This window comes from Saccopteryx leptura, chromosome 12 (assembly GCF_036850995.1).
Source record: "Saccopteryx leptura isolate mSacLep1 chromosome 12, mSacLep1_pri_phased_curated, whole genome shotgun sequence".
Lineage (NCBI taxonomy): Eukaryota > Metazoa > Chordata > Mammalia > Chiroptera > Emballonuridae > Saccopteryx > Saccopteryx leptura.
This window is the reverse complement of record NC_089514.1, coordinates 56,730,361-56,758,101: the sequence shown is the minus strand read 5'-3', so window position 1 is coordinate 56,758,101 and position 27,741 is coordinate 56,730,361. Positions and strand designations below refer to the sequence as shown.

The following is a 27,741-nucleotide window of genomic DNA, read 5'->3' as shown; positions in this document are numbered from 1 at the left end:
GGTGAAAACCACCTTAGTTAGATATTGCTTATCAGTTTTCCTGCCAGGAAACAAAGTCGGTGATTTTTTAAAGTAGGGTGGAGTGGGGTGGGGAGATCTGTCTGGCTGGTCAGTTCTCTCTAGGGAGCACAGTGCTGATGGAAAGTCCTACCTGATAGAACAGGCACTCCTACCCATTCATTGCAGATGGTGTTAGATTTGAGAATTCATTATCAGAGATATAGAGGCAATACTTCCACTAACTATTCTTTTCAGAGAACAGTGAACTAGAAAACATGAGCCAGAACTGGTTTGTATTAATATATCTTTTGTATGTCTCCTGTCTTGATTTCATTTTTGTAAAATGTGAGGTGAAATTTTTTTCTTCTTTGTCCAAGAACTTTACAAAATTTAAATCCTTATGACCCACCACTTCATCTCCAAGTCTGAACAAAAAATTAAAGACTGTTATTGATAGAGCTGGGCTTTAAGAATTCTAAGGTGACCAACTTTTTTACAATGAGAAGGAGGACAAAAATAAATTGAAGAGAACAATATCATAAATAAAAGAAACACATTATTCATTGCAACAATAATACACTATAATATGATAAATACATAATAAAACATTTGTAATTTTATATTATAATTATGCTTACATGCCTATTTTTAATAATTGTAAGAAAAAAGTACTCATTTAGATAATATTATCTAAATGAGTACTTTTCCATTGAATGAATATTTTTTGTCAATGTATCATCTTGTAACAGTATATTGAAAATATCTGAACAAGAAATATCCTTCATATTGAATTTTGCGTGAATTGTGCTTACCTGTCTATGATTGAATATTCACTGAGAAAGAAATAATCATGAGTCTACAATGTTGTTAGTGCCATGTTGTGTTTCAGTAAGAAGTACACAAAGCCATTTGCGCGTTCAGTATGTCATGAGTTCTCTTGAGGTCTCCTGTGTGGAGCTCATGTATCTCATAATCGTGTCTCACCACACTGTACTGAGACTTTTTTTTTTTCTTTGTATTTTTCTGAAGCTGGAAACAGGGAGGCAGTCAGACAGACTCCTGCATGCGCCCGATCGGGATCCACCTGGCATGCCCACCAGGGGGCGATGCTCTGCCCATCTGGGATGTTGCTCTGTTGCGACCAGAGCCAATCTAGCGCCTGAGGCAGAGGCCACAGAGCCATCCTCAGCGCCTGGGCAAACTTTGCTCCAGTGAAGCCTTGACTACGGGAGGGGAAGAGAGAGACAGAGGGGAAGGAGAGGGGGAGGGATGGAAAAGCAGATGGGTGCTTCTCCTGTGTGCCCTGGCTGGAAATCAAACCCGGGACTCCTGCATGCCAGGCCGACGCTCTACCACTGAGCCAACCTTGATGAATCGTCGTGTCAAATACAAATACATCACATCACATGCAATGGATTGACTCTGCATCGATTGAATACGGACGGACATTTACAAATTAGTCTTCCAATATCAAAAAGGAGGACATGTAGGAGTACACTTTTCGAGGGAGGATGGAACTTACAAAAGAAGGACTGTCCTCCCTAAAGGAGGACGATTGGTCACCTTAAGAATTAGGTTCTAATAATTTTATTGTGCAACCTCAGCATTTACACAGCAGCGTGTGTGTTATCTCATGTGGCTAAGCAGCACTGATGGAACTAGAACTTAAGTCTTTTGACTGAAAGAAGAGTTTTTTAAAATGCTGTTCTTGTTGCAAAAGATAAGATTTCCTTCTTTTTCATGGTCCCATAGTATTCCATTGTATATATGTGCCACAACTTTTTAATCCACTCATCTGCTGACAGACACTTGGGCTGTTTCCAGATCTTGGCTATTGTGAACAATGCTGCCATAAACATGGAGGTGCATTTCTCCTTTTGAATCAGTGATGTGGTATTCTTGGGGTATATTCCTAAAAGTGGGATGGTTGGGTCAAAAGGCCCATTTTTCATTTTTAATTTTTTGAGGAATCTCCATACTGTTTTCCACAGAGGCTGCACCAGTCTGCATTCCCACCAGCAGTGCAGGAGGGTTCCCTTTTCTCCACATCCTCGCCAGCACTTATTATGTGTTGATTTGTTAATGAGCGCCATTCTGACTGGTGTTAGGTGGTATCTCATTGTGGTTTTAATTTGCATTTCTCTAATGATAAGTGATGTTGAACATTTTTTCATCTGGAACTGGAAACTATTATGTTAAGTGAAATAAGCCAGGCAGAGAAAGAAAAATATCATATGACCTCACTCATTTGAGGAATCCAATGAACAATGTGAATGAACTGAGGAATGGAATAGAGGCATAGGTGGGATCAAAGGAACCAGAGAGAAAGCAGACAGAGGGAAAGAGGATGAGAGGATAGGATCGGAGAAGGGAAGGAGATTGGTGAAATCATACATACACATAACACAGCATTATACAGAGCAGAAAAGCAAATCAAATCCTAGAGCAAAGTGGTTCTCAACCTTTCTAATGCCGTGACCCCGCAATACAGTTTCTCATGTGGTGACCCCAATCCAAAAAATAATTTTGGTGGCTACTTCATAACTGTAATTTTGCTACAGTTATGATTCGGAATGTAAATACCTGATATGCATTATGTATTTTCCGATGGCTTTAGGTGACCCCGCTGGGGTCGCGACCCACAGGTTGAGAAATGCTGTCCTAGAGGGAAGGGGGAAGGGCATTGGGGGGACGGGGCAAGGAGGATGTTGAGGGAACATGGGGATAGGGGGACGTATTGGGTGGGACACTTGAATCTATGTATACAATACATTTAAATCAACAAAATTTTTTTTTTAATAAAATGCTGTTCTTTTTCACATCAAATAAGGATAGTGGATTTTTCTCAGCTTAACCATATAAAATCTTCTGATTTTGTGGTACTGCGAGGAGTCTGTTTATGAGCTAGAGATTCCTGGGGGGGTTCATGGAAGTCTATCCAGATGGTGAGTCTGCCCGGAGTGACTGTAGAAAAGTTGCCCAAGGTCACACTGTTGAGGAAACTTGGTATCTGTTTTATGAAGATTTTTACCAGAGAATCTGAAAAGTTTTTTTGGTTCATTCTGATAGTTTTAAGTGTTACTGCACATCATGATTTATTTATTTTATGACAAAATCATTCTTCAAATCCCATAACTTGTGAATTATCTAAATTATAGTAGAATACTAATATATCTTCTTAATAATGTTCATGAATATTTCCACTTCATAGGAACATGCCATGTCTACCCACGATTAGAATTTAGAGTGTTATCTTTGTATCTTCTTCCAGCCTTACATTCAACATGTGTTGTTGTTGTTTTTGTACTCACAACCAGTCTGCATTGCTGTCTTGCAAATTTTGACAAGAAAAACACCGTCTTATGATAAATAAAATCTTCCCAATTAAAGCCAACAAGGATTCCCTTCTGCCAAGCAGGGGTGGGGGGAATGCCTTAATGGGAGTAAGGACATCAGCAAGAAAGAGCCTGTTTTGGAGTCTTCCTGCCTTACTTTCACTTTTGTAAAATGAGAGAGAAAAATTATTTTTTCTTCTCTAAGAATTTCACAAATAAAAGCTTGAAAGATAGTGGTCAAGTGTTCTCGCTGGCACTGAGGGAGGAAGAGCTGAGATTCAGTATGATGTTCAAGTTCTCTTAGATGCCATTTTCTACTTTCTTTTGTTTTCTGTGAAAGAATTATAATAACAAACCTGACAAGCAGTTGAAGTTATAATTATGTGATAATGATAATTGATTGGCTAAATGATTGATGAGGGTAAAATTGATCAGTTTTGAGGCCCACAAACTATGCATTATTTTCCCCATTTGTATGGCAATTAGTGGCAGTAAATAATAATAATAGTTGTAAAAGTATTCTTGTATAGTCAATACTAATGTGTACAGTTTTAATCTTATTTATCTTATTTAAATGAAACTAAACAGTTGAAAAATGTAGACCTGTGGCTTCTCTTAAATCTGGAGTTGATTTAATTAATTGTTTTCTCAAAAAATGTATGTAAATATATTTTGTGTAGCTATTAATATAGGTTAAAAGATAAGATAACAGGCCCTGGCCGGTTGGCTCAGCGGCATCTGTCTGGCATGTGGAAGTCCCAGGTTTGATTCTCAGCCAGGGCACACAGGTGAAGCACCCATCTGCTTCTCCACCCTCCCCCCTCTCCTTTCCTTCTATCTCTCTCTTCCCCTCCTGCAAGGAAAGCTCAATTGGAGCAAAGTTCCCCAGGCACTGAGGATGGCTCCATGGCCTCCAGCTCAGGTTGCAACAGAGCAATGCCCAGATAGACCGAGCATCGCCCTCTAGTGGGCATGCTGGGTGAATCTCGGTTGGGCGCAGGTAGAAGTCTGTATGCTGCACACACACCCCTTCTCACTTTGGAAAAATGCAAAAAAAAAAAAAAAAAGATAACATCTTATTGAAGAAAAAGAAACCTAAATAATAAAACCAAGCTTCTGGGAAAAAATTTTACAGTGAATGTAGCTTAGTAAAATGTAGATTTGATATATTTTGAAAAAAAATAAGTCTAGACTGGAATAGAGGATCCATGGTAGGAGGGACTATTTCTTATTCACTAAAGTAGCCTTGGTGTCTGGTATTTGCCTAGCAAATATTAGGTACTCAACAAATATTTGTTGAATGAATTGATGTAATGTAGCATGATTCACATATACTTACCTATAATGAGATTACATATGGTCACTAATTTATCAACTTCTCATTACACAAGTGAATAGAAAATCATTTTCTTACTACTACTTATTAATGTTTACTGTTTAGAAGCCAAATGTCAGTGATAACTTCGAATTAAACAGAAAATGTATGAATTATGAATAATGTTATTGATAATGGTCACTTTTCAAAGCATATGGTGTCTGGAGGAAGAAAAGCAAAACTAGGAGGCCCTTGTGCTGACAGAGTGAAACTATAGTTAGGCATAAATCATAGGTGAAAATCAGCATATCAGTGATTTAGCTTAGCGACCATTATTTGGTACATTCTATTGGGTGGCTACATGCTTGTAGTAATGCTTTGAGTTTCCATCACACTTTTTCCTTTCAGAGTGGTTTTCACAGTGTCTCATTGGACCATAGCAGTCCTATGAGAGAGAAGGGAAGAGGTATTCTCACTGGAATGTGAATGAATGGAGGCATAGAGTTGTTGTCCCAGCCATTTGCTAGCTGGTGACAGATGATTATAAAAGGCTTTATTCCATATCTGATTCTTCATACCTATGTATTGCAACCTTTACCAATTAGTAGCAAAAATAGATGTCAGGAAAGAAGAGTTAGGAAGCTGAGAAAAAGTTTAGATTCAAGCAGTTGGATGATTAGGTAAAATACATATATTATGAAATGCCAGATTGAGCCCATTATTAAGTAGTCTGTGACCTTCAGGAAGGTCTTTCTGTTCTCATATCAGAACTTTGGAGTTTGTTTATCTTCAATTCAGTTACTCTAGGATTCCAAGGTTGTTCAAGCAAAATAGTATTTATATTAGAAATGACTACTTGTTCAAATTAATTATAGTCAAGTCACTTTTACAACAGTTATAACAGCTTTTTACAATAACTGTCTATCATCCTGCTTTTGTTGAAAGGGTTGTACTCTAAATAAATTTGAATGAAAAGAGTGCAGTTTCTAAGATTATAAAAACCTAAATACTAAAGACCAAGAAAGCAATGTTGCAGTAGAAAGTGGATGTGGCTAAGAGAGAAGATATCAAGAAAGGAAAAGGTAGTCATTGTTGGTCACAGCCAAAAGTTAACAGTGCTGTGTTGATAACCTTGGCCTGATAGCTCAGATGGTTACGCCCAGGTTGTGGGTTCAATAGCTGGTAAGTACACATACAGGAACCAGCCAATAAATTGCACACATAAGTGGAACAACAAATTGAAGTTTCTCTGTCTCTCCCTTTCTCTCCTTCTAAAATCAATAAGTAACAGTTAACAAATGAAACAGCTCTGTATTGACATAATCTAGTAGGGTAAATTGTGGTTAACAAGACTGTGCACCTTTTCTCTTCCTTTGACTTGTGGCTGTAGAGCTGAATTCCAGGGTGGAAAATAAAGACCGAAGGGCAGCAAATGATTAAAATATAAAACTCGTCACACTGTTCCATTCCCTGTATTGTTCTAAACTCATTTGACTAACTTTGATTGTGTAATTATTCTGGAATATAACATCATCACTCCAGTGGCAGAATTCTTACTATCATAGGCCCCTGAATTATATTATTAATAATTGTAGCAAACAACTTGTTGTATGCTTTATGCCAGGCCCACTGCTAAATCCTTTATGTGGAATATCTTATTTATTCCCAGAATAACACTTTGAAATAGATATTATTACTATTTTTCTTTTACAGGCAAGGATGTGATTTATAGAAGTTAGTAATTTACTAAAATATTTCATGAGTGTGTGTTTGAGGAATGGCATATTAAAAATTCCATTAGAAATCTGAGGGTGGGGACTGGTTATTGCTTTGTGATGCAGACAAATATTATTTTACAGTTCAAGACAGGAAGTGAAGAATGATGTGAAATATAATAATCCATTTGGAATTGTTTGCCCTTTTGTATTGATTATAATAATTGCTTGAACTGAATTATCTTGGGATGCCAGCTTTAGAACCAGACAGAGCTAAATGTGAATATCAGCTTTGCCACTTGTTAACTTGATATCTTTTTAAACAATTTATTTAAATGTACTGTGCCTCAATCATTTGGTAAATGAGCATAATACCTTCTTCCTTCAAAGTATATTATAAATACATCAATCCATATTACTCATGGATCCCATATTTGTAAATTTTATCTGTCACCCCCAGCATATAATACTTTCATAGTCATTTATAGAGATTTGCCAAGCAGTAAAAATATGAGTCACCTGACCATATGGTCTCAGCTGAGCTTGAACATTCTGCCTTACTTCATTCCTTGTTATTGTCAACAAGTATTCTTTTTACCATCTGTTTATTGCCATGTTTTTTCACTTTTATGCTTTTAATTAGTGATTTTACCTTTTAAAATAGTGTCAAAGTGTTGGCTAGTGCTTCTCAGTGCAAGAAGACCTTGTGTATGCACCTTGTAGAGGAAAACACACATGTTAAATAAGCTTCACTCTAGCATGAGTTGTGTGCTCTTGGCCAATAGTTCAAAATTAATAAATCAACAGTATATTAAATGAGATTTTTTTTAACTGAAACACACATTAGAGAAGGTTATGTATTGATCTGTTAACAAAGATATTGACTAGAGGCTTGTAGGAGTCTAACCCTGTATTTTCCCTAGGATCAATGGTTCAATATTTACTGATTAGTGTTCACAAGTTTATACAACTACTGCGAATAAAAAGTATTGATGGTAATACATACTCAATACATTCACTTTCAACTTTCTCAGTCTGGTCTTAGACAAGGAAACATCTCTGAAAGAGGTGGGGATATTCTTAATTATTTTAACAGGGCAGTGAACACTGAGCCAATACAAACAACCTTTTCCTATTAAGCTTCCAAAGTCTTTATAACAACTTGTCATAAAATATTACTTCCTATCTAAAGTTTTGTTTTGGACACTAGACTAAACAGTCTTCCAAGGCAACTTTATTTCTCAGAAAGTAAATTATTTTCAGCTTGGTGGCAGTCTCTGTCACAACTCTTCAACTCTACCATTGCTGTGTAAAATAAATATGTAAATGAATAGTTGTGATTGTGTTTCAATAAAACTTTATTTACAAAGATAGACAGTTGGCCTGATTTGACTTGTGAGCTGTGGTTAGCTGATTCTTGATTTAATGTAATATTGGCTCTTGGTTTATGATATTATATTTATCAGTTTACTAGAAGACCTATAAACTCTAGAAAGTATAGTAAAAAAATTTCCTAACTATATTTCTCTGTTGGTGGCACTGGTGGTGATAATAACTGTATGTGGTGAGCATTTATTAAATGCTAGGCACTGTGCTAACTACTTTATACTGTAGTTGAATATCTCATTTTTCAGAGGAAAGAACTTAGGCCTGAAGAAATGAAGTAACTCAGTCAAGGTCTCAGACTTAGGAAGTGGTACAATCTGGTCCCTTGTTTTGTTTTGACCTTGTAGCCAGAATGCAATATTCTTTGCGTTAACCTTTTCTTTTTCTGATACTTTACTACTTTTGGGATCTTGCTCTCAGGGGCAGAGGTTTATCATATAGTGTCTTAAAGCTTTTCTGAAAATAAAATCCCATATATTTATTTGTGGTTAAGTAGATGAGTATGGGTTTCAGCTCTAATTCTCTGGTTTTTCAAAATTAGCATGGTTGTACTTTTGGGTTAGTTTCCAAGTGTATTCTAAAAGGAGAATCTACCTAAATATGAGGCTTTGCTGCTTTGCTCTGTGCTGGGAGATTTGTTTTTTTCATCAGATAATTTGAAGGTTTTATTTTGTTCCTGTTTCTATAATATCCTGATTAAAGGATTAGAAAGCCTTTTTCTACAATTCAGTCAGTAATACCACCTCGAGCACAGAGCCTCACACTCAGGGGACACAGATTTGCATTTGTTGAATGAATAAAAATTTAGCAACAGCACTTTTTTTTCCTGTAACTGTGTCAGCTATTAGTTACATCACCCATGACTTCTGGGTATGGGTCTCAGAATTAGCAGAGAACTTGACATCAATTATAAGATGTAAGTTGTGGAAATGACTAGTGGGAGTTGTGAGTATCGAAAAAGACAGCTGGTTCCAGAGTGGAGACACTTGTTCAGCTATTGCGTTTGAAGCACTGCCCTCGGTATCCCCTTTATGCTTAATTCTCCTTCACTGAATCAACCTTTTTTTTGGACTATTTGACAGCTACAATTAGGAATCCAAAAATAATGACCCTTGTTTCCTGGAAGCTCAAAGCCTCACATCAACTGATATCTGTCTGTGTCTGTGTCTATAACTATGTCTCTCTCTAGATACACACATGCACACATGCACATAGAGCAGCATATACATATTGCTTTAGTGCATACATTATGGAAAGAATATTGTAGCAGCACAGGGGGAGGCAAAACTGATGGCCTGGTTTTGTAAAGAAGGTTGTTTTGAGTTAGGTATGAGAGTTTTCCATATAGAGTAGGTGGGTTGGTCAGCATCTCCAGAGAAAGAAGACCATAGCAGCAAGCAAGAGGATGAAATACTTTGGTAACAATAGGAATTTTGTTAGGGTTGGAAAGCGGGGACATGGGGTAAAGCTGGTAAACAGGTTGGGCTGGCTGGATTGTGAAGTCCAAGTTGTGAGAAGGGAGACTGTGGAAAGCTTTAATTAGGGTGTGACATGGTTAGAGCTTTATAAAAATGATTCTGGTGACAGTGTGAAGGGGAGGACATTGATGGGAGAGTCTGGTGAATAAGGGGTCACACCTTCTTCTGTGTTCCAGCTTTCTCCTGTGCTTCCGGAGAGTACCTAGAAATGAAGAACCAGGTATGCAGTAAGTGTGGTGAAGGCACCTACTCCTTAGGCAGTGGCATCAAATTTGATGAATGGGATGAATTGCCAGTAGGATTTTCCAACGTTGCAACCTTCATGGACACGGTGGTTGGCCCTTCTGACACCAGGCCAGACGGCTGTAACAAGTAAGAACCCATGGGAACCTTTGGCTCTTCTTGGAAGGCTGAGAAGAGTAGTTGCTCTTTTCCAGAAAGAAGTCAAGGACAATCTTGGTACTGATTGGGATTATAGATGAACTAATTACAAAGAATCATGCTTTTTTTTTTGATCAGTCATTACAAATACTGTAGCTCAATTTTTATGAAGTTAAAATAATTGTTTTCAGGACATAGTAGATACCATATGCAAAAATGTGATAAAGCTATTATAAAACAAATTAATTTCCTATTAATATATTTATAAATACACTCAAGACAGTGGCATTTCTACAAATCCCTCACTAATTTTTAATGGATAATTTCAGATTTCCTTTCTTTTCTTCATAAAGGAAGAATGTGTAGCCTTCAGTTAGACACCTGATTATCTTCTATAAGAGAGGGGGGTTAAATATGTGAAGTGGAAAACTCATTTAATTTTTACCTCTTATAGGAGATCATTAGCTTTGCCTATGATGCTTCTGGAGGAGTGTGAAATTATTTTGAAAAAGCAAAACAAAATGTTTATCTTGGCTCTGTAACCCTTTCCATTCTCTTGCATTGACTATGTAACATTTCCTTTCAGGGGGCCACATTGTTAAACTTAAAGCCTCTGGCTACCTTCTGACAGGATTGACTTTTCAGGAACTCAAACATTTTACCACGAGCTAAGAATGCTGGGATTTATTTAGCTATGCTAAAAGAAATGTTTCTTCCTTCCCTCCCTCCTCCCTGTCCTATCTTCCCTCATTTTTATATAGATCGGGCTGTTCATTTAATATTATTTTCTTAGCCTGTAAAATTCCTTTATTATTGCTGCAGATCCACTGCTCAAAAATTCTTTCAGCTTTTGTTTACCTAAAATTTTGATCTTTAGTTTGGTCTCATTTTTGAAGAGTATTTTGTTGTACATAGGGTTCACTCATTGTGTTTATCTTTAATGTTGATTGTATTTTTAAGAGCTGTCTTAATTACTTGTCTGTTTCTTTTGACTTGTCTTTTTTCTAAATTCAGGGTCATATTTTCTCATTTCTTTGCCAGTTTAGTAAGTTTTATTTTATTTTGGACATTGTGAATATTAAGTTGTAGAGAAAGTAGATATATTTTTTTCATGTAAAGGGTGCTGAATTTTGTTCTAGGAGGCAGTTTATTTACTGGAAGAGCACCTTGATCCCATCAGGTCTGATTTCATTATTTTTTAGGGTGCCTCTGTATTGGTTTCACTCTTAGTTCTAGGTCTTGGTCTTTATGCTAGGGCAGGAGTGGGTAAACTACTACCGGTGAGGCCCTCCCTCTGTTTTGAAAATAAAATTGTATTGAAACACAGGCCCTCATTTATGCAATGTCTATGGCTGCTTTGGAGCTACAGCAGCAAAGTTAAGTATTGCAAGAAAGGCCAGGTTTTCTACAAGCCAAAAATACTTACGCGTTGGCCCTTTATGAGAAGTTTTCTGACACCTGCTCTAGGGCATGGTCTGTATAAGCTGTAGCATTTCTGGGATCTTAAGTGGATGTCCAATAAGGTTATCAAGGTTGTGCCACCCTGGCTGATTTGATGCTCCAGTGACTCCCATTAAAGTGACCCCTCTGATTATGTTGCAACTTTGCAGTGGCTACTAGGCTGCACACCCTAGCCTCAAGCCCAGGACCTGCAGAGAAAGTTCATAGGGACTTCTTGAGCCCCTACTTTCTCTGATTCTTATACCTAGTAACTCCAGCTTTTTCAACTGTCCCAAGCACTCATCTCTGCTCCTCAGCTCAATGAGACCACTGTGCTTTGCTTGAGTGCTATGTCTGGGTGTCATTGTTTGGGCAGTGTCCTGAGGAATGAGGCCAAAGTCACTCTGGGCTTTACCTGATGTGTTTTCCTGTTCTTAGTCCTGCACTGCCTATTGTCAATGCCTGAAAATGGCTCATGTATTTTGTTTTGTTTTGTTTAATAGATGGTTAAAGAGAAAGGGCAGGTCCAGTACCAGTTAGTCATGTTGGGATGTGTAAGTCTCAGTCTTTTATTCAGATTATTCTTTTTTTCTGTAAGAAAAGAAAGAATATAATTTGCCAACTCTCACTCTTATAATCTAGACAAAAAATTAAATCTGAAGAGAAGGATGTTAAGTTGTGCTGTTATGCAGTGTGGTTGAATATTTTCTTTTTCTTTTTGCCACCAAATTAGACATACAACTCATTATTGGTTGATTCTAAAAATTAACTTATGGTTAGACTTACAACTCAAATTTTGTTCAGAAATATATTTTCTTAAATTTTTCATCTTGTTTTATAGATAAAAATTTCAGACTTTTACCTCATTATGTACTATGAAACTGTGATCTATATTTACTAGGTTCATTTTAAATAGGCTTTTCTAGGACTATTTTTTCTCTCATATCGAGAACCTTTTCACCAACACTCCTCTGGGTAATTTGTTAATAAATAAAATTTCAAGTGTTGTTTGAGAGAATAATTCCTGCCCCCACCCCCAAGACTAGTAGGATTAGTGATCATCTCTTTAGTGATCAAATTTTTGGTGAAAAATAGCAAATTGATCTCACCAAAATTTAGGAAGTTATGTACCATAAGAAATGAATCTTTTCCCAGTAACGGTGGTGGTCTTTGAGTTTCAGAAATGCTTCTGGTCTTCTCTGCTGTGCCTTGTTGCTATTACTACTTCTGAATCTGAGTTACGTAACATGTAAACAGAAGAGATATCTGAATGCTGACAGAAAATGCCTCTTGGTTTTGTTTCCGCAGCTCCTCTTGGATCCCTCGTGGAAATTACATAGAGTCAAATCGTGATGACTGCACTGTATCTTTAATCTATGCTGTGCACCTTAAGAAGTCAGGTTATGTCTTCTTTGAGTACCAGTATGTCGACAACAACATCTTCTTTGAGTTCTTTGTAAGGCCTTTTATATTCTGAAATTTACTTTATAAGGAACATTCATGTAAAATTTACCTTAATTCACTGTTTCCCTTACACTTTGTGCCTCCTCAGTTTTGTGTGTGTGTGTTGACTGAACTTTTTGATACTAAGATAAAACTTGACTTTTCTGTAATATTTTATTTTCTGGTGAATGCTGTTTCTTTACCTCTGAGATCATGCCTTATAGAGTAGCATTGGGTTTGTTTTACTTTTGGTATTATCATTAGGTGACCATTTGGTGTGGACATTTTGTGTGACAAATATATTCTCCTAGACTCATTTTAAGTTGTGAATTTTGTAGCCGCAAATGCTATTTGTTAAAAATATGTCTTCACCAATTTTAGTTTTGTTTAAAAAGGGTTTTTTCTCTCTGCAATTTCAAATAGTTGAATTATTTAACTGTATTCATGGGCAATATTTCAGAAGTAGAAGTGGCTATGTTTCTGATTTTGTCAATATAAGTTTTTTACAATATAAAGGAATTAATGGATTGGATAGTTGATGGCTCTGGTATGAGATTAAATAGCATTACAGAATACAGGAAAAAATAAAGTCTAACAAAATAGGCTGTTACTTCTAAAATTATTTAATTATTTAATATAAACTGTAGGTAATCTAGCAAATATCTGTTGTGCAATGACTCAAATATTTGAGAAAGTGTTTTCAGATTGACTTCTCATATTAAAAAGTGTGTGTTGTGCAAGTAACTGGCAAAATATCTTGTAAAATGTTTCTGTGGTACAGATTTCAGGAGAAAATGTACTTGCAATTCTAAAACAAATGTAGATTGCTATTGATAATGGAGATTTCTAAATCAAAAGTTTGGCAGGAAGAGATTTTTTTTGTGTGTGGCAGAGACAGAGAGAGAGGGACAGACAGACAGGAAGAGAGAGATGAGAAACATCAATTTTTCGTTGCGGCTCCTTAGTTGTTCGTTGATTGATTTCTCATATGTGCCTTGCTTGGGGGGCTACAGCAGACCGAGTGACCCCTTGCTTGAGCCAGTGACCTTGGGCTCAAGCTGGTGAGCCTTGCTCAAACCAGATGAGCCCTGCACTCAAGCTGGCGATCTCAGAGTCTAAAACCTGGGTCCTTCATATCCCAGTCTGACTGCTCATCCACTGCACCACTGCCTGGTCGGCAGGAAGAGATATTTTTTGATTAAAGTATGAACCTTACATTTGAATTGAGAGATTCTGGCTCTATTCCCATCTTTACAAATGCTAGCTGTGTGTTATTGGGCAATTAAGTTAACTTTTAAGTCATCAGCATTCTTTTTTATAAAGTGGATTGTGTCACAGGACCTTTTAAGAAGCCCTCCTAGCTCTAATATCCTTTCAACATTCAAACACATTTGCTTTTTAAGCTGCATTTTGTTTGCAAATACTTCTCAGAATGAATTATTACCTATTTTATGGGACAATTTTGCAATAGCAATAAAATAAAACAAAGTTAAGAAGCAAGGTAATTATTTATTTGTTTGAATAAGCACTTAGTGTTATATTGTCTGACAAGTGCTTTGACAGTTGTCAATAAAGGTACTCCAGAGGCATGATGTTTCATTACTTCCTTTCAATAATGCCTTTGTTCTTCTGGTTATAGACTAAAAAGCAATGGCAAGTTTATATTCCTTCTTTTTTTGATGTTTCGGCTTCATAGATTGTGATTTATTGACTCAGAGGGTCAGAACCCATGGTCATCCTGCTAAGGGTTAATGGAAAGAAAATGTCTGAGGACTAAAAGATGCAATTGTATGTGTGGACATTACATAATCAAAAGCAGTAAGCTATTTAATTTAGAACTGTTTGGGACTTCCATTTAGCCCCACCCCCTTTTTTCAATGATAAAACTAAAACCTAGAAAGAATAAGTGATCAAACTGAGGTTTACTGTTGTTAGTTACTTATAGAATGAATCAAAGAACTCAGGTCTCTAGAATGCCAATAGAGAGAATATCAGGATGACACATGTTGTCTGATTTGGGCTGAAAAAGAGGCTGTCAGCTTATCCAAACACCGACCACCAAAGGTATGTATATTCAGGGTCCATATCTGTTTTATTTATTTATTTATTATTATTATTTTTTGTATTTTTCTGAAGCTGGAAACGGGAGAGACAGTCAGACAGACTCCCACATGCACCCGACCGGGATCCACCCGGCATGCCCACCAGGGGCGACGCTCTGTCCCTCCGGGGCGTCGCTCTGCCGTGACCAGAGCCACTCTAGCGCCTGGGGCAGAGGCCAAGGAGCCATCCCCAGCGCCCGGGCTATCTTTGCTCCAATGGAGCCCTGGCTGCAGGAGGGGAAGAGAGAGACAGAGAGGAAGGGGGGGCTGGAGAAGCAAATGGGCACTTCTCCTATGTGCCCTGGCCGGGAATCAAACCCGGGTCCCCCGCATGCCAGGCCGACGCTCCACCGCTGAGCCAACCGGCCAGGGCCATATCTGTTTTTTTTTTTTTAATTTATTTATTAAATTTAATGCAGTGACATTGATAAATCAGGGTACATATGTTGAGAGAAAACATCTCTAGATTATTTTGACATTTGATTGTGCTGTATACCCCTCCCCCAAAGTTAAATTGTCTTCTGTCACCTTCTATCTGGTTTTCTTTGTGCCCCTCCCCTCCCCGAACCCCTCTCTCCTTCTTCACCCCATCCCCCCTCCCCCCACCCTCACCCCCCACCTCTGTTGCCATCACATTCTTGTTCATGTCTCTGAGTCTCATTTTTATGTCCCTTCTATGTATGGATTCATGTAGTTCTTAGTTTTTTTTCTGATTTACTTATTTCACTCCGTATAATGTTATCAAGGTCCATCCATGTTATTGTAAAGGATCCGAAGTCATCATTTCTTATGGATGAGTAGCACTCCATAGTATAGATGTACCAAAGCTTTTTAATCCACTCGTCCTCTGACGGACACTTGGGTTGTTTCCAGATCTTCGTTATTGTGAAAAATGCTGCCACAAACATGGGGGTGCATTTCTCCTTTTGGAGCCGTTCTATGGTGTCCTTGGGGTATATTCCTAAAAGTGGGATAGCTGGGTCAAAAGGCAGTTCGATTTTCAGTTTTTTGAGGAATCTCCATACTGTTTTCCACAGAGGCTGCACCATTCTGCATTCCCACCAGCAGTGCAGGAGGGTTCCCTTTTCTCCACATCCTCGCCAGCACTTATTCTGTGTTGTTTTGTTGATGAGCGCCATTCTGACTGGTGTGAGGTGAAATCTCATTGTGGTTTTAATTTGCATTTCTCTAATGATTAGTGATGTTGAGCATTTTTTCATATGCCTGTTGGCCATCTGTATGTCCTCTTTGGAGAAGTGTCTATTCATCTCTTTTGCCCATTTTTGGATTGGATTGTTTGTCTTCCTGGTGTTGAGATTTACGAGTTCTTTATAAATTTTGGTTATTAACCCCTTTCAGACGTATTGTCAAATATGTTCTCCCATTGTGTAGTTTGTCTTTTTATTCTGTTCTTATTGTCTTTAGCTGTGCAAAAGCTTTTTAGTTTGATATAGTCCCATTTGTTTATCCTGTCTTTTATTTCACTTCCCCATGGAGATAAATCATCAAATATATTGCTCCGAGAGATGTTGGAGAGCTTACTGCCTATGTTTTCTTCTAAGATGCTTATGGTTTCACGGCCTACATTTAAGTCTTTTATCCATTTTGAGTTTATTTTTGTGAGTGGTGTAAGCTGGTGATCTAGTTTCATTTTTTTGCAGGTAGCTGTCCAATTTTCCCAACACCATTTGTTAAAGAGGCTGTCTTTACTCCATTATATACCCTTACCTCCTTTGTCAAATATCAGTTGTCCATAGAACTGTGGGTTTATTTCTGGGTTCTCTGTTCTGTTCCATTGATCTATGTGCCTGTTCTTATGCCAGTACCAGGCTGTTTTGAGTACAGTGGCCTTGTAGTATAACTTGATATCAGGAAGTGTGATACCTCCCACTTTATTCTTCTTTTTTAAGATTGCTGAGGCTATTCGTGTTCTCTTTTGGTTCCATATAAATTTTTGGAATATGTGTTCTATATCTTTGAAGTATGTCATTGGTATTTTAATTGGTATTGCATTGAATTTATAGATTGCTTTGGGTAAAATAGACATTTTAATGATGTTTATTCTTCCTAACCATGAGCATGGTATATGCTTCCACTTGTTTGTATCTTCCTTGATTTCTTTTATCAATGCTTTGTAATTTTCCGAGTACAAGTCTTTAGTCTCCTTGGTTAAGTTTATTCCTAGGTACTTTATTTTTTTGGTTGTAATTGTGAAGGGGATTGTTTCCTTAATTTCTCTTTCTGACTGTTCATTGTTGGTGTATAAAAATGCCTCTGATTTCTGAGTATTGATTTTATATCCTGCCACTTTGCTGAGTTCATTTATCAGGTCCAGTAGCTTTTTGACTGAGACTTTAGGGTTTTCTATATACAATATCATATCATCTGCAAATAATGATAGTTTTACTTCTTCTTTTCCCACTTGAATTCCTTTTATTTCTTCTTCTTGTGTGATAGCTGTGGCTAGGACTTCCAGGACCATGTTAAATAAGAGTGGTGAAAGGGGGCACCCCTGCCTTGTTCCTGATCTTAAGGGTATTGCTTTTAATTTTTGCCCATTGAGTATGATGTTGGCTGTGGGTTTCTTATAGATGGCTTTTATCATGTTGAGGTATGTTCCCTGTATTCCCACTTTGCTGAGAGTTTTGATCATGAATGGGTGCTGGATTTTATCAAATGCTTTTTCTGCATCTATTGAAATTATCATGTGGTTTTTCTCCTTCTTTTTGTTTATTTGATGAATCACATTGATTGATTTACGAATATTGTACCATCTTTGCCTCCCCAGAATAAATCCCACTTGATCATGGTGTATGATTTTTTCCATATATTGTTGGATCCGGTTTGCTAATATTTTGTTGAAGATTTTAGCATCTATATTCATCAGAGATATTGGCCTATAATTTTCTTTCTTTGTGTTGTCTTTGCCTGGTTTTGGAATCAGAATTATGCTCACCTCATAAAAGGAGCTTGGAAGTCTTCCTTCCTCTTGAATTTTTTGAAATAGTTTGAGAAGGAGAGGAGTTAGTTCTTCTTTGAATATTTGGTAGAATTCTGTTGTGAAGCCATCGGTCCCTGGACTTTTCTTTGTTGGGAGTTTTTGATAATTGTTTCGATCTCCTTTGTTGTAATCGGTCTGTTTAGGTTTTCTGATTCTTCCAGATTGATTTTTGGAAGATTGTTTGTTTCAAGAATTTGTCCATTTCATCTAGGTTGTCTAGTTTTTTGGCATACAGTTCTTCATACTATTTTCTTACAATATTTTGTATTTCTGTTATGTCAGTTGTTATTTCTCCTCTCTCATTTCTAATTTTATTTATTTGAGTCCTCTCTCTCTTTTTCTTGGTGAGTCTAGTTAAAGGTTCATCAATCTTGTTTACCTTTTCAAAAAACCAGCTCCTAGTTTCATTGATCTTCTGTATTGTTTCTTTAGCCTCTATGTCATTTATTTTTGCTCTGATCTTTATTATTTCCTTCCTTCTACTACATTTGGGCTTTTTTTGCTGTTCTTTTTCTAATTCTTTTAGATGCAGGGTTAAGTTGTTTATTTGAGCTTTTTCTAGCTTCTGAAAGTGCCTGTAGTGCTATGAACTTCCCTCTCAGCACTGCTTTCGCTGTGTCCCATAAATTTTGAGTTGTTGTATGCTCATTGTCATTCGTTTCTAGGAAGTTTTTTATTTCTTCTTTGATCTCATTCTTAATCCATACATTATTTAACAACCTGCTATTTAGTTTCCATGTGTTTGAGAATTTTTGAGCTTTTCTGTTGTGATTCATTTCTAGTTTCATGCCGTTGTGATTGGAGAAAGTGCTTGATACGATTTCAGTCTTCTTAAATTTGTTGAGAGCACTTTTGTGCCCTAACATGTGATGTATCCTAGAGAATGTACCATGAGCACTTGAAAAGAATATATATTCTGCTGCTTTAGGGTGAAAGGTTCTGAAGATATCTTTTAAATCGAGTTGATCTAGTGTTTCCAATAAGTCTGCTGTTTCTTTGTTAATTTTCTTTCTTGAGGATCTATCTAGTGATGTTAGTAGGGTATTGAAATCCCTTGCTATTATAGTATTGCTGTTGATCTCGCCCTTTAAATCCATCAAAGTCTACTTTATATATTTAGGTGCTCCTATATTAGGTGCATAGATATTTATAATAGTTATATCTTCCTGTTGGATTACTCCCTTTATCATTATGTAGTGGCCTTCTTTATCTCTTACTATATCCTTTGTTTTAAAGTCCAATTTGTCTGATATAAGTATTGCTACCCCAGCTTTTTTTTCATTTCCGTTTGCAGGAAACGTTTTTTTCCATCCTTTTACCTTCAATCTATGTGTGTCTTTTGTTCTAAGGTGTGTCTCTTGTAGACAACATATGTATGGGTCCTGTTTTCTTATCCATGCAGTTACCCTATGTCTTTTGATTGGATCATGTAATCAATTTACATTTAAGGTTATTATTGATATGTAGTTGTTTATTGCCATTTTCTTCTTTAAAGGTGTATTCCTTTTTTTTTTTGCTGTATTCTTTTCCCACTTTGATCTGTTTACACCAGGCCCCTTAATATTTCCTGCTGCATTGGTTTCGTTGTAATGAATTCCTTGAGTTGTTTTTTGTCTGGGAAGCTTTTTATTTCTCCTTCGATTTTAAACGATAGCCTTGCTGGATAAAGTAGTCTTGGTTGTAGGTTCTTGTTCTGCATTACTTTGAATATTTCTTGCCATTCCCTTCTGGCCTCAAGTGTTTCTGTTGAGAAGTCAGATGTCATCCTTATGGGGGCTCCTTTGTAGGTGATAACTTTTTTTCTCTTGCAGCTTTTAATATTTTCTCTTTATCGCTTAGCTTTGGTATTTTAATTATGATGTGTCTTGGTGTAGGTTTCTTTGGGTTTCTCTTTAATGGAGTCCTCTGTGCTTCTTGGATTTGTGAGAGTTTCTCTTGCATTAATTTAGGGAAGTTTTCAGCTATGATATGATTGAACAAAGTCTCTATCCCTTGTTCTTTTTCTTCTTCTTCAGGAACCCCTATGATGCGGATGTTATTTCTCTTCATGTTGTCACAGAACTCTCTAAGAGTTTCCTCTGACCTTTTGAGTCTTTTTTTTCTTTTCTTCTCTGCTCTCATGCCTTCATTCCAGTTGTCCTCTAACTCGCTGATTCGATCCTCTGCTCTATCTATCCTGTTTTTAATTCCTTCCATTGTGGTCTTTATTTCTGATATTGTATTTGTCGTCTCCAACTGATTCTTTTTTATACTTGCTATTTCTTTATTTAGGTTTTCAAACTGCCCCTCCATTGTTGTTCTAAGATCCCTAAGCATCCTTACAATCATTATTTTGAACTCCTCATCTGGAAGTTTGATTATTTCCATATCACTCAGTTCATCTCTCGAAGGTGTCTCTTGTGGTTTCATTTGGATTGCACTCCTTTGTCTTCTCATCCTCTTTTTTTTTTGTTTTATTTATAGAGTTGGTTGAGTCTAGGCTTGGTGTTGTCTGCCTCCAGTTTTCAGTTGTGTTATTTCTATGTCTTCTTGGGTTGGTATCAGCTGTTATCTGTAATCCACTTTCGGATTTGGGCAGCTTTGAAGTCTTGATTTGTTTGTTTTCTTAACAGGTGATAGTCTTGTTTACTGATCTCAGCAGGGGGCTTCCTTGAAACTGTATCCAGAAATGTGGTGGGTGTAACCTGAGACTCTGAAGGCCTCTTTAGCCAGCTAGATTCACTGGGGGCAGGGTGTTTTCTCAGCTTCAGTAGGGGGAGGTGTATCTCAGATCTCCATGGCGACCTGAGTTACTGCCCCTCCTCCCCACTTCTTGTTTTCAGCTGTGTCTTGTTGTACTGATTGGAGCTGGAGAGATGTCCGGAGGTCTCTGATCCGGAAGCACTTCAGCTCTGTTTTGTGAAAGGTTCAGTCCCTCCCCCAGCTATGGCCGCCTCCAGCACAGATGAGTCAGCCCTTTTAGCTCCTCTCCTGCATTCCTTATCCCCTCACAGTCTGCCCCTCTCCCTGTCCTCTCCACCTGGGAGATAAGCTGGTCCTTTCAATGCACCTCGCTCCCTGGTTGCCAGGCAAGTGGCTGTGAGCAGTAGTTTCTGCTCCCCTCCCTCCAAGATCCTCTCTGGGCTCTCAGCCCCACCCCACCCCTCTGTTCTGGCAAGCAGAGGAGGTTCAGACACTTCCTACCAGGACTCCTGTGATTTCCTCTTTGCTCCTTGGTTTTTGAGAGCCGTTCTTGTAGTTCAGAGTTGGTTTTTCATGCTGATTTTTCCTAAATTGATTTGTATTCCAGTTTGGTGGTGAGAGCTGGGCGTCTGTGAATCCGCCTACTCCGCTGCCATCTTTTTCTCCAGGGCCATATCTGTTTTAAAATGACTTTACACATTAATATAGTCATTATGCTTCTAATATAAGTAGAATACTTAAATTTAATCAAAGCCAATGTCCTCAATAGTGGAAATTCTCTGGTATTTGGAATGCAAAATGCTCTATTTTCTAGTTAGTAAGCTTTAGAAAATTTCTCTGATGGAGATGTTCATATCTACAAACTGGGCAAGACGATCAGTGAAGTGGCAAAGTGATTTAGAAAAGAAATAGCCATTCGGGTGAAAGTAGTGTAGATAATAAGAAACTCTTTTTTTGCCCTACTCTGTTGTTGACTATTATGCAATACTGTAAAGATGGCCTAACTTTTGATGTTTCATGTTCTTCATAGACCTGGAAAAGTAGAGTCACAGATACTAGGCATTTTGGAAGAATTTTCTGGGAAGCACAAAGTGTTTGATGTTAAAAATATTAGCTGTAGCCACCTACAAATGATTAACATTTATCCCCAAATAAAAATTTGGGATTTTGTTGCCACTTACCTGTGCATTTGGATTAAGTCCTGGAAAACTGAAAACAAACCAGACTTTATTGATTTATTAATTTAATATTTTATGGCCCCAAATATTTTAAAAGATAAACTTTATTTTTGTACCATTGGGAGTGAATTGTGAATGCAAGCTTTTAAAAGAATTTGGTAAGATTTTTGTAATAAGTTTTTCTTTGTATGTGAATTTTCAGTATTAACTGCTTTCTCTTTCTTTTTCCTCTCCCCTCCCCTCTTTTCCTCTCCCCTTCTCTCCCCTCTCTATACCATTTAGTGAGCTAGCCTTTTTGTTAAAATAATGACAATGGTTTACCCAGAACCATCACTAATATGCAGTTATCACTTGGTCTTAGAGGTCTTAATATGTTTACTGTTGAGAATTACTCATAGACATTGTTTGCTGTATGTACTAAAAGAAGTTCTTGCAGCCTGTCCTGTGCTGAGTAACAGATTTAATTAAAGCCATTATTCAAGATGATATACTTGAATATGTTGGGACTGTTGTGTTACTCCACAGATTCAAAATGATCAGTGCCAAGAGATGGACACCACGGCCGACAAGTGGATGAAACTCACAGACAGTGGAGAGTGGGGCTCTCATTCTGTAAGTCTCTGTGTTCTTCTCTGCCACTACCAACTCCAGTCTTTTCCTTCCTTTTTCCAACCATTGTAAAAGGTTTATTTTAAGGAAAGAGGTTTCATAATTGTTTATGAATTTAGACTATTTCCAGTTGGAGAAGATGTTTTATGGATGCATTCTCTTTCTAGACAGTTTTCTTACCTTTTTCTCTCTCCTTAGGCTCTTTCCCATCATACTCCAACTTTCCTCCTTTTCAAAGGGGGCATTAATAAGAAATAAGGCTAATCAAACTAATACACAAATCTCTGAGTATGTAAGTTTACAGGTGTGGCTCTTGGCATTGGGAGGATCCTTGAGTTCCTTCATTTAGCTTTCTCTGTGGTCTTCTCAATAAGTGATTTTTCAAGTTTGTCTTGTTGGACACTGTGCTGACTCTACTGTTGAGTACCTCTGATGATCACAAAATCATCCATGTTTGGAACCTAAACCTACTTCCTATCTATTTGTCACCAATAGTCAAAGTTTTATGCCCTCTGAAAAATGCCTTCCCATTGAGTAAAGTAACTGCCTAATTCTCTACACAATATTGTAAATGCTAACAGTGGTAGTCAACCTGGTCCCTACCACCCACTAGTGGGCATTCCAGCTTTCATGGTGGGCGGTAGTGAAGCAACCAAACTATAAATAAAAAGATAGATTTAACTATAGTAAGTTGTTTTATAAAGATTTATTCTGCCAAACTTAGCAAAAATCCAACATAAAGTACTTGGTAAGTAATTATTATTATATGCTTTAACTTGCTGTAACTCTGCTTTATAAATTTTATAAAGTAAGTTACTTCCCTACTTTATAAATCACCATTACTGTGGAACCAGTGGACGGTTAGAAAATTTTACTACTAACAGATACAAAAGTGGGCGGTAGGTATAAAAAGGTTGACTACTCCTGTGCTAGAAGGTGAATGTCAGGTAACACAGTCAACTTGTCTGTTACTATTTGAAACACTGTCCTTTTGAAGTGTGACATGCAATTAAAATCAAACTCAGGCTTACAGAACCTGTCTTTCTATAGGCACTTGGCTTAGTCTCTTTGAATCTGTTATTTTCATATAAGAAATAGATGAAAGTACTTAATGTGCTACTGCTCTGGATCTTGGGCATGGTGAAGTGGTTGAGTTTAAGATCATAAAGCCAGAGACTGCATAGAAGAACAAGGGTAGCAACTGAGAAAGCAAGGAAGTATTAAAATTAGTTTGCTTGCCTTAATCAGTATGAAATTTCTCAGAAAGGTAGTTTGATTTATGATTAGCAAAATGTCTTAGTGGCAAAGAAGGCAAATTTTAGGCTTAGTATTGTTTACATTCTAAAAATGAATTTTTTTAAAAAAAATTTTATTTTATTTTATTTATTCATTTTAGAGAGGAGAGAGAGAGGGAGAGAGAGAGAGATAGAGAGAGAGGAGAGAGAGACAGGGGGGAGGAGCTGGAAGCATCAACTCCCATATGTGCCTTGACCAGGCAAGTCCAGGGTTTCAAACCGGCGACCTCAGCATTTTCAGGTCGATGCTTTATCCACTGCGCCACCACAGGTCAGGCAGTATTGTTTATATTCTAAAGTCATAGAGTTAAATCAGGTTATTCTGTGAGAGCAATTCTGTTTTTTCTTATTGCAGTTGCAGTGTTGTTTAATAAATAAATTATTTTATCTATTTTTATTTTTATTTTTTTTCTGAAGCTGGAAACGGGGAGAGACAGACAGACTCCCACATGCGCCCAACCGGGATCTACCCGACACGCCCACCAGGGGCGACGCTCTGCCCCTCCGGGGCGTCGCTCTGCCACGACTAGAGCCACTCTAGCACCTGGGGCAGAGGCCAAGGAGCCATCCCCAGCGCCCAGGCCATCTCTGCTCCAATGGAGCCTCGGCTGCGGGAGGGGATGAGAGAGATAGAGAGGAAGGGGGGGGGGTTGGAGAAGCAAATGGGCGCCTCTCCTATGTGCCCTGGCCGGGAATTGAACCCAGGTCCCCCGCACGCCAGGCCGACGCTCTACTGCTGAGCCAACCGGCCAGGTCCATTTAATAAATTAAAGAAGCAAACTCATTCTGTTGTCTTTTTGTTCTCAGAGCTGAAAGTCTACTTATGAATAGTGGCATCCAGTAAATATATAATTGGGCTGAGTGCCCTCCACTCTCTAAAAGGAGTCCCTTTTAAATATAACCTAAACTTCATATAATGGTTTGAAAATCTTTTTATTTTTTTCTTTCTTTCATTCATTCATTTTTTTCCTTCCTCCCTCCCTCCCTCTCTCCTTTCTTTCCTTTCTTCCTCCCTCCCTTCCTTCCTTTTCATTCTTTCTTTTTTAAAGAGAGATTGCAAGGAAGAAAGAGAGAGAGAAACATTGATTTGTTGTTCCATTTATTTATGTATTTATTGGTTGTTCCTTGTATGTGCCCTGACCAGGGATTGAAAATGCAATTGGGTGATACTCTAACCAACTGAGTTACCTGGCCAGAGCTTTATCTTTTTCTTTAGACTTGAGAAATTTTCTTTTCCTTCTTTATTGCTTTCGTTTTTGGATTGCCAGAGTATTATTTTTAGAAAATTTGAACTTCAGCAGAGCTTAGGTCCAAATTAACAGTAGACTTAAATTTGTGGGTTCCAAATCAGTGGTATTTCATTATAATGCACAGAACAAAGTATAAGAGATTAGCTTTCAGGTATGGCTTATCTGACCTGAGAGTCTTATATCTTTTCACAGGTAATGCTAAAATCTGGCACAAACATATTATACTGGAGAACTACCGGCATCCTCATGGGTTCTAAGGCAGTCAAGCCAGTGTTGGTGAAAAATATCACAATTGAAGGTATTTCACAGCCCACTGTTTTAGTAGTCACCTATCACATTTTGTGTTGAGTTAAGATATTGATTGAATTGTTGGTTTGTCTGGGTTTCATAAATCAAGTGTTTCTGGGACAGTAATTTATATGTAAGTTAGCATACCAGTCCAAAGGTTCTGCTTTTATTTCTGGCAAGTTGGCTGGTTTTTTGTTTTTGTTTTGTTTTGGTACCCTTAAACTGAATTATTTAATCTGTGTGAAAAAGTAAAGATGATGACAGCTCTGGGTGTCTTTAAATAAAAGAAAAATGTCTTTGTTACTAAGAGCCTATTATTCATTTTCAAAATGTTTATCTTGCCTGTCATTGAGCTAACTCAGGTCACAACTGTATGCATAAAAATAGCAATAAAATAAATATCTTGGCCTGTTCTGTCTCCCAGATCTCTTGTGCTTCTTCTGAACCAGCTGGGCCTTTGTGGCCCCAGAGAGCAGCCATAAACTCTGGCATTATTAGTTCTCAGGGTTACTTTTAATTAAAGCAGTGATTCTTCTTTATTAAAGTTTGGCTTGCATTTTAATATTTTTAAAGTATACTTGTTCCTGTGGTGCTAACTCATTAGCCATAGGGGCATCTGCTGTCAAAGGCTGGAATTACAAACCAGAAGACAAGCCCTTCCTATGGTTTAAGTCTTGCCTGTTAATTTGTGAGTGGGCATTAAAAAGGGAACAAACACAGAGATTAGAGAGTGGTAGCTTACAGAATTGAAGGAGACTTTTAGAGTTTATCCTACTTCATGGACCTGTCTTTTGACAACTGATTTTTTATATTGACTATTCCTCTAACAAATGTCAATCTTTTGTGGAAGTGTTTGCTCTACTTATTGTGCTTTTTTTTTTCCCCCCGAAGCTGGAAATGGGGAGGCAGTCAGACTCCCGCATGCGCCCGACCGGGATCCACCCGGCTTGCCCACCAGGGGGTGATGCTCTGCCCATCTGGGGCATAGCTCTGTTGCAACCAGAGCCATTCTAGAGCCTGAGGCAGAGGCCATGGAGCCTTCCTCAGCACCCGGGCCAACTTTGCTCCAATGGAGCCTTGGCTGCGGGAGGGGAAGAGAGAGATAGAGAGGAAAGAGAGGGGGAGGGGTGGAGAAGCAGATGGGCACTTCTCCTGTGTGCCCTGGCCGGGAATCGAATCTGGGACTCCTGCACGCCGGGCTGATGCTCTACCACTGAGCAAACTGGCCAGGGCCTACTTATTGGGTTTTATTCAGAATTTATCCCAGCTCTTTGCATGCAGCAAACACTCTCAGTATCGGGTTAATGAGATAAAGGATTTGGGCTGAGCGCACGGTCAGTAATTCTCTCTCACTTCTGGAAGAAGCTGCGAGAAGGTGCTGGTTTGCTTGTTACTGTTGGGTCCTCCTTCCCACGCCCTATCTGCCATTACCTCGTAGGAGTGGCGTACACATCAGAATGCTTTCCGTGCAAGCCAGGCACCTTCAGCAACCAGCCAGGTTCATTCAGCTGCCAGGTGTGTCCTAGAAACACCTATTCTGAGAAAGGAGCCAAAGAATGCAAAAAGTGTGCAGAGGACTCCCACTTTTCAGGTAGTCTTTGCTAGTTTATACTCTTTGTTCTCTTCATTTTAAATTTACCTTTGTCATCAGCCAGAAGTCACACAAAAGTGGGACAGGGACAATGGGCCAGACACCAATGTGCTGAAGCGAATCAATATTGAATGGATAAAAATGGCTTGTTTTATCCCTTTTTTTTATGACCTTTTCTTTTGTCTGTAATTTTTTTATTCCATTTCCCATAGGTAACTGCTTTGGACGTGTTAATACTAATCAAAATTCATGTTGTAATTTTAGATGGTTTGTGGGCATAGAATTTTAATTTGTTGCAGATTTACAATTTTAATGATAACTGAATAAATCTAATGTCTTCTTGGAAAAACTATGATTTGTCCCCATGTGTGTCATGGAGACATGCATTGCTCTAGTGAAAATAAAAATGGAAGCCTTTATCTTCTGTGGGCCTAGCTAGTTCTATGTAAATTCCTCTGGTGAGGTTATTTTTACGTTTTAGTTGTTTCTTTTTTGTGTTGTTCTGGTTAGCTTTTCCCCTTTTTTTAGAGTCATGAAGGAATGCACACATTTCTGAAATGTGTTTTTGTGTTGCAGAGGAAGGGTCCAGCCAGTGCATGGAACGCCCGCCCTGTGCCACAAAAGACTATTTTCAGATCCATACGCCGTGTGATGAAGATGGAAAGGTACCAGCAGTGTTCAGAGACTCCATTTCATATCTATTCAACCCTCTTCCTAATTTGATAATTTGAGCAGACTCTGATTTGTTGATGAGAGAGTTAAATGAGCTGATTTATAAATACATGTTTGTAAAGTAGTACAGAGGAAATTTAGGAATTTATATTCTGAAGCCTCCCTTCCTGGCTTGGATTTTCCAATCGACTTAGTGTTATGGGCAAGTTATTTGCTGTCTTTAAGTTTCAGTTTTTTTCATCTGTAAAATAGGGGGAATATCTGTACCTGTTTCATAAGGCTGTGAGAACATGAGATATTCAGTGTAAATTCCCAGCACAATGCCTGTCATGTATTGAGTGCTCAATTAATAAACTGCTATTTTTCACAGTTATATGTTTTAAAAAATAATAATAGCAGGAAAAGCACAGCCTTAAAGAGTGTCCTGTGATTCATAAGTTGGACATACAGTAAATCCTCACTTAACATTGTTGATAGGTTTTGAGATTTGAAGTGAACTGTCATATAACAAAACCAATTTTACCATTGGCTAATTGATGTAAACAAGAGGTAAGCTCCTGTAGCATTTCATCGATGTTAT

General features: G+C 37.9%; 1 protein-coding gene across 2 annotated transcripts in view; it reads left to right on the top strand.

Annotated features, from left to right (window-relative positions):
* The window catches only part of ELAPOR2 (endosome-lysosome associated apoptosis and autophagy regulator family member 2), a 251,001-nt gene that overhangs the window by 132,201 nt on the left and 91,059 nt on the right, over positions 1-27,741 (top strand). For both annotated transcript variants that reach the window (XM_066354085.1, XM_066354086.1), the window contains exons 3-8: positions 9,406-9,601; positions 12,359-12,506; positions 21,982-22,068; positions 24,803-24,908; positions 26,337-26,489; positions 27,066-27,154. In XM_066354085.1, coding sequence (XP_066210182.1) covers positions 9,406-9,601; positions 12,359-12,506; positions 21,982-22,068; positions 24,803-24,908; positions 26,337-26,489; positions 27,066-27,154 — 779 coding nt within the window. The remainder of the gene's footprint in view (positions 1-9,405; positions 9,602-12,358; positions 12,507-21,981; positions 22,069-24,802; positions 24,909-26,336; positions 26,490-27,065; positions 27,155-27,741) is intronic.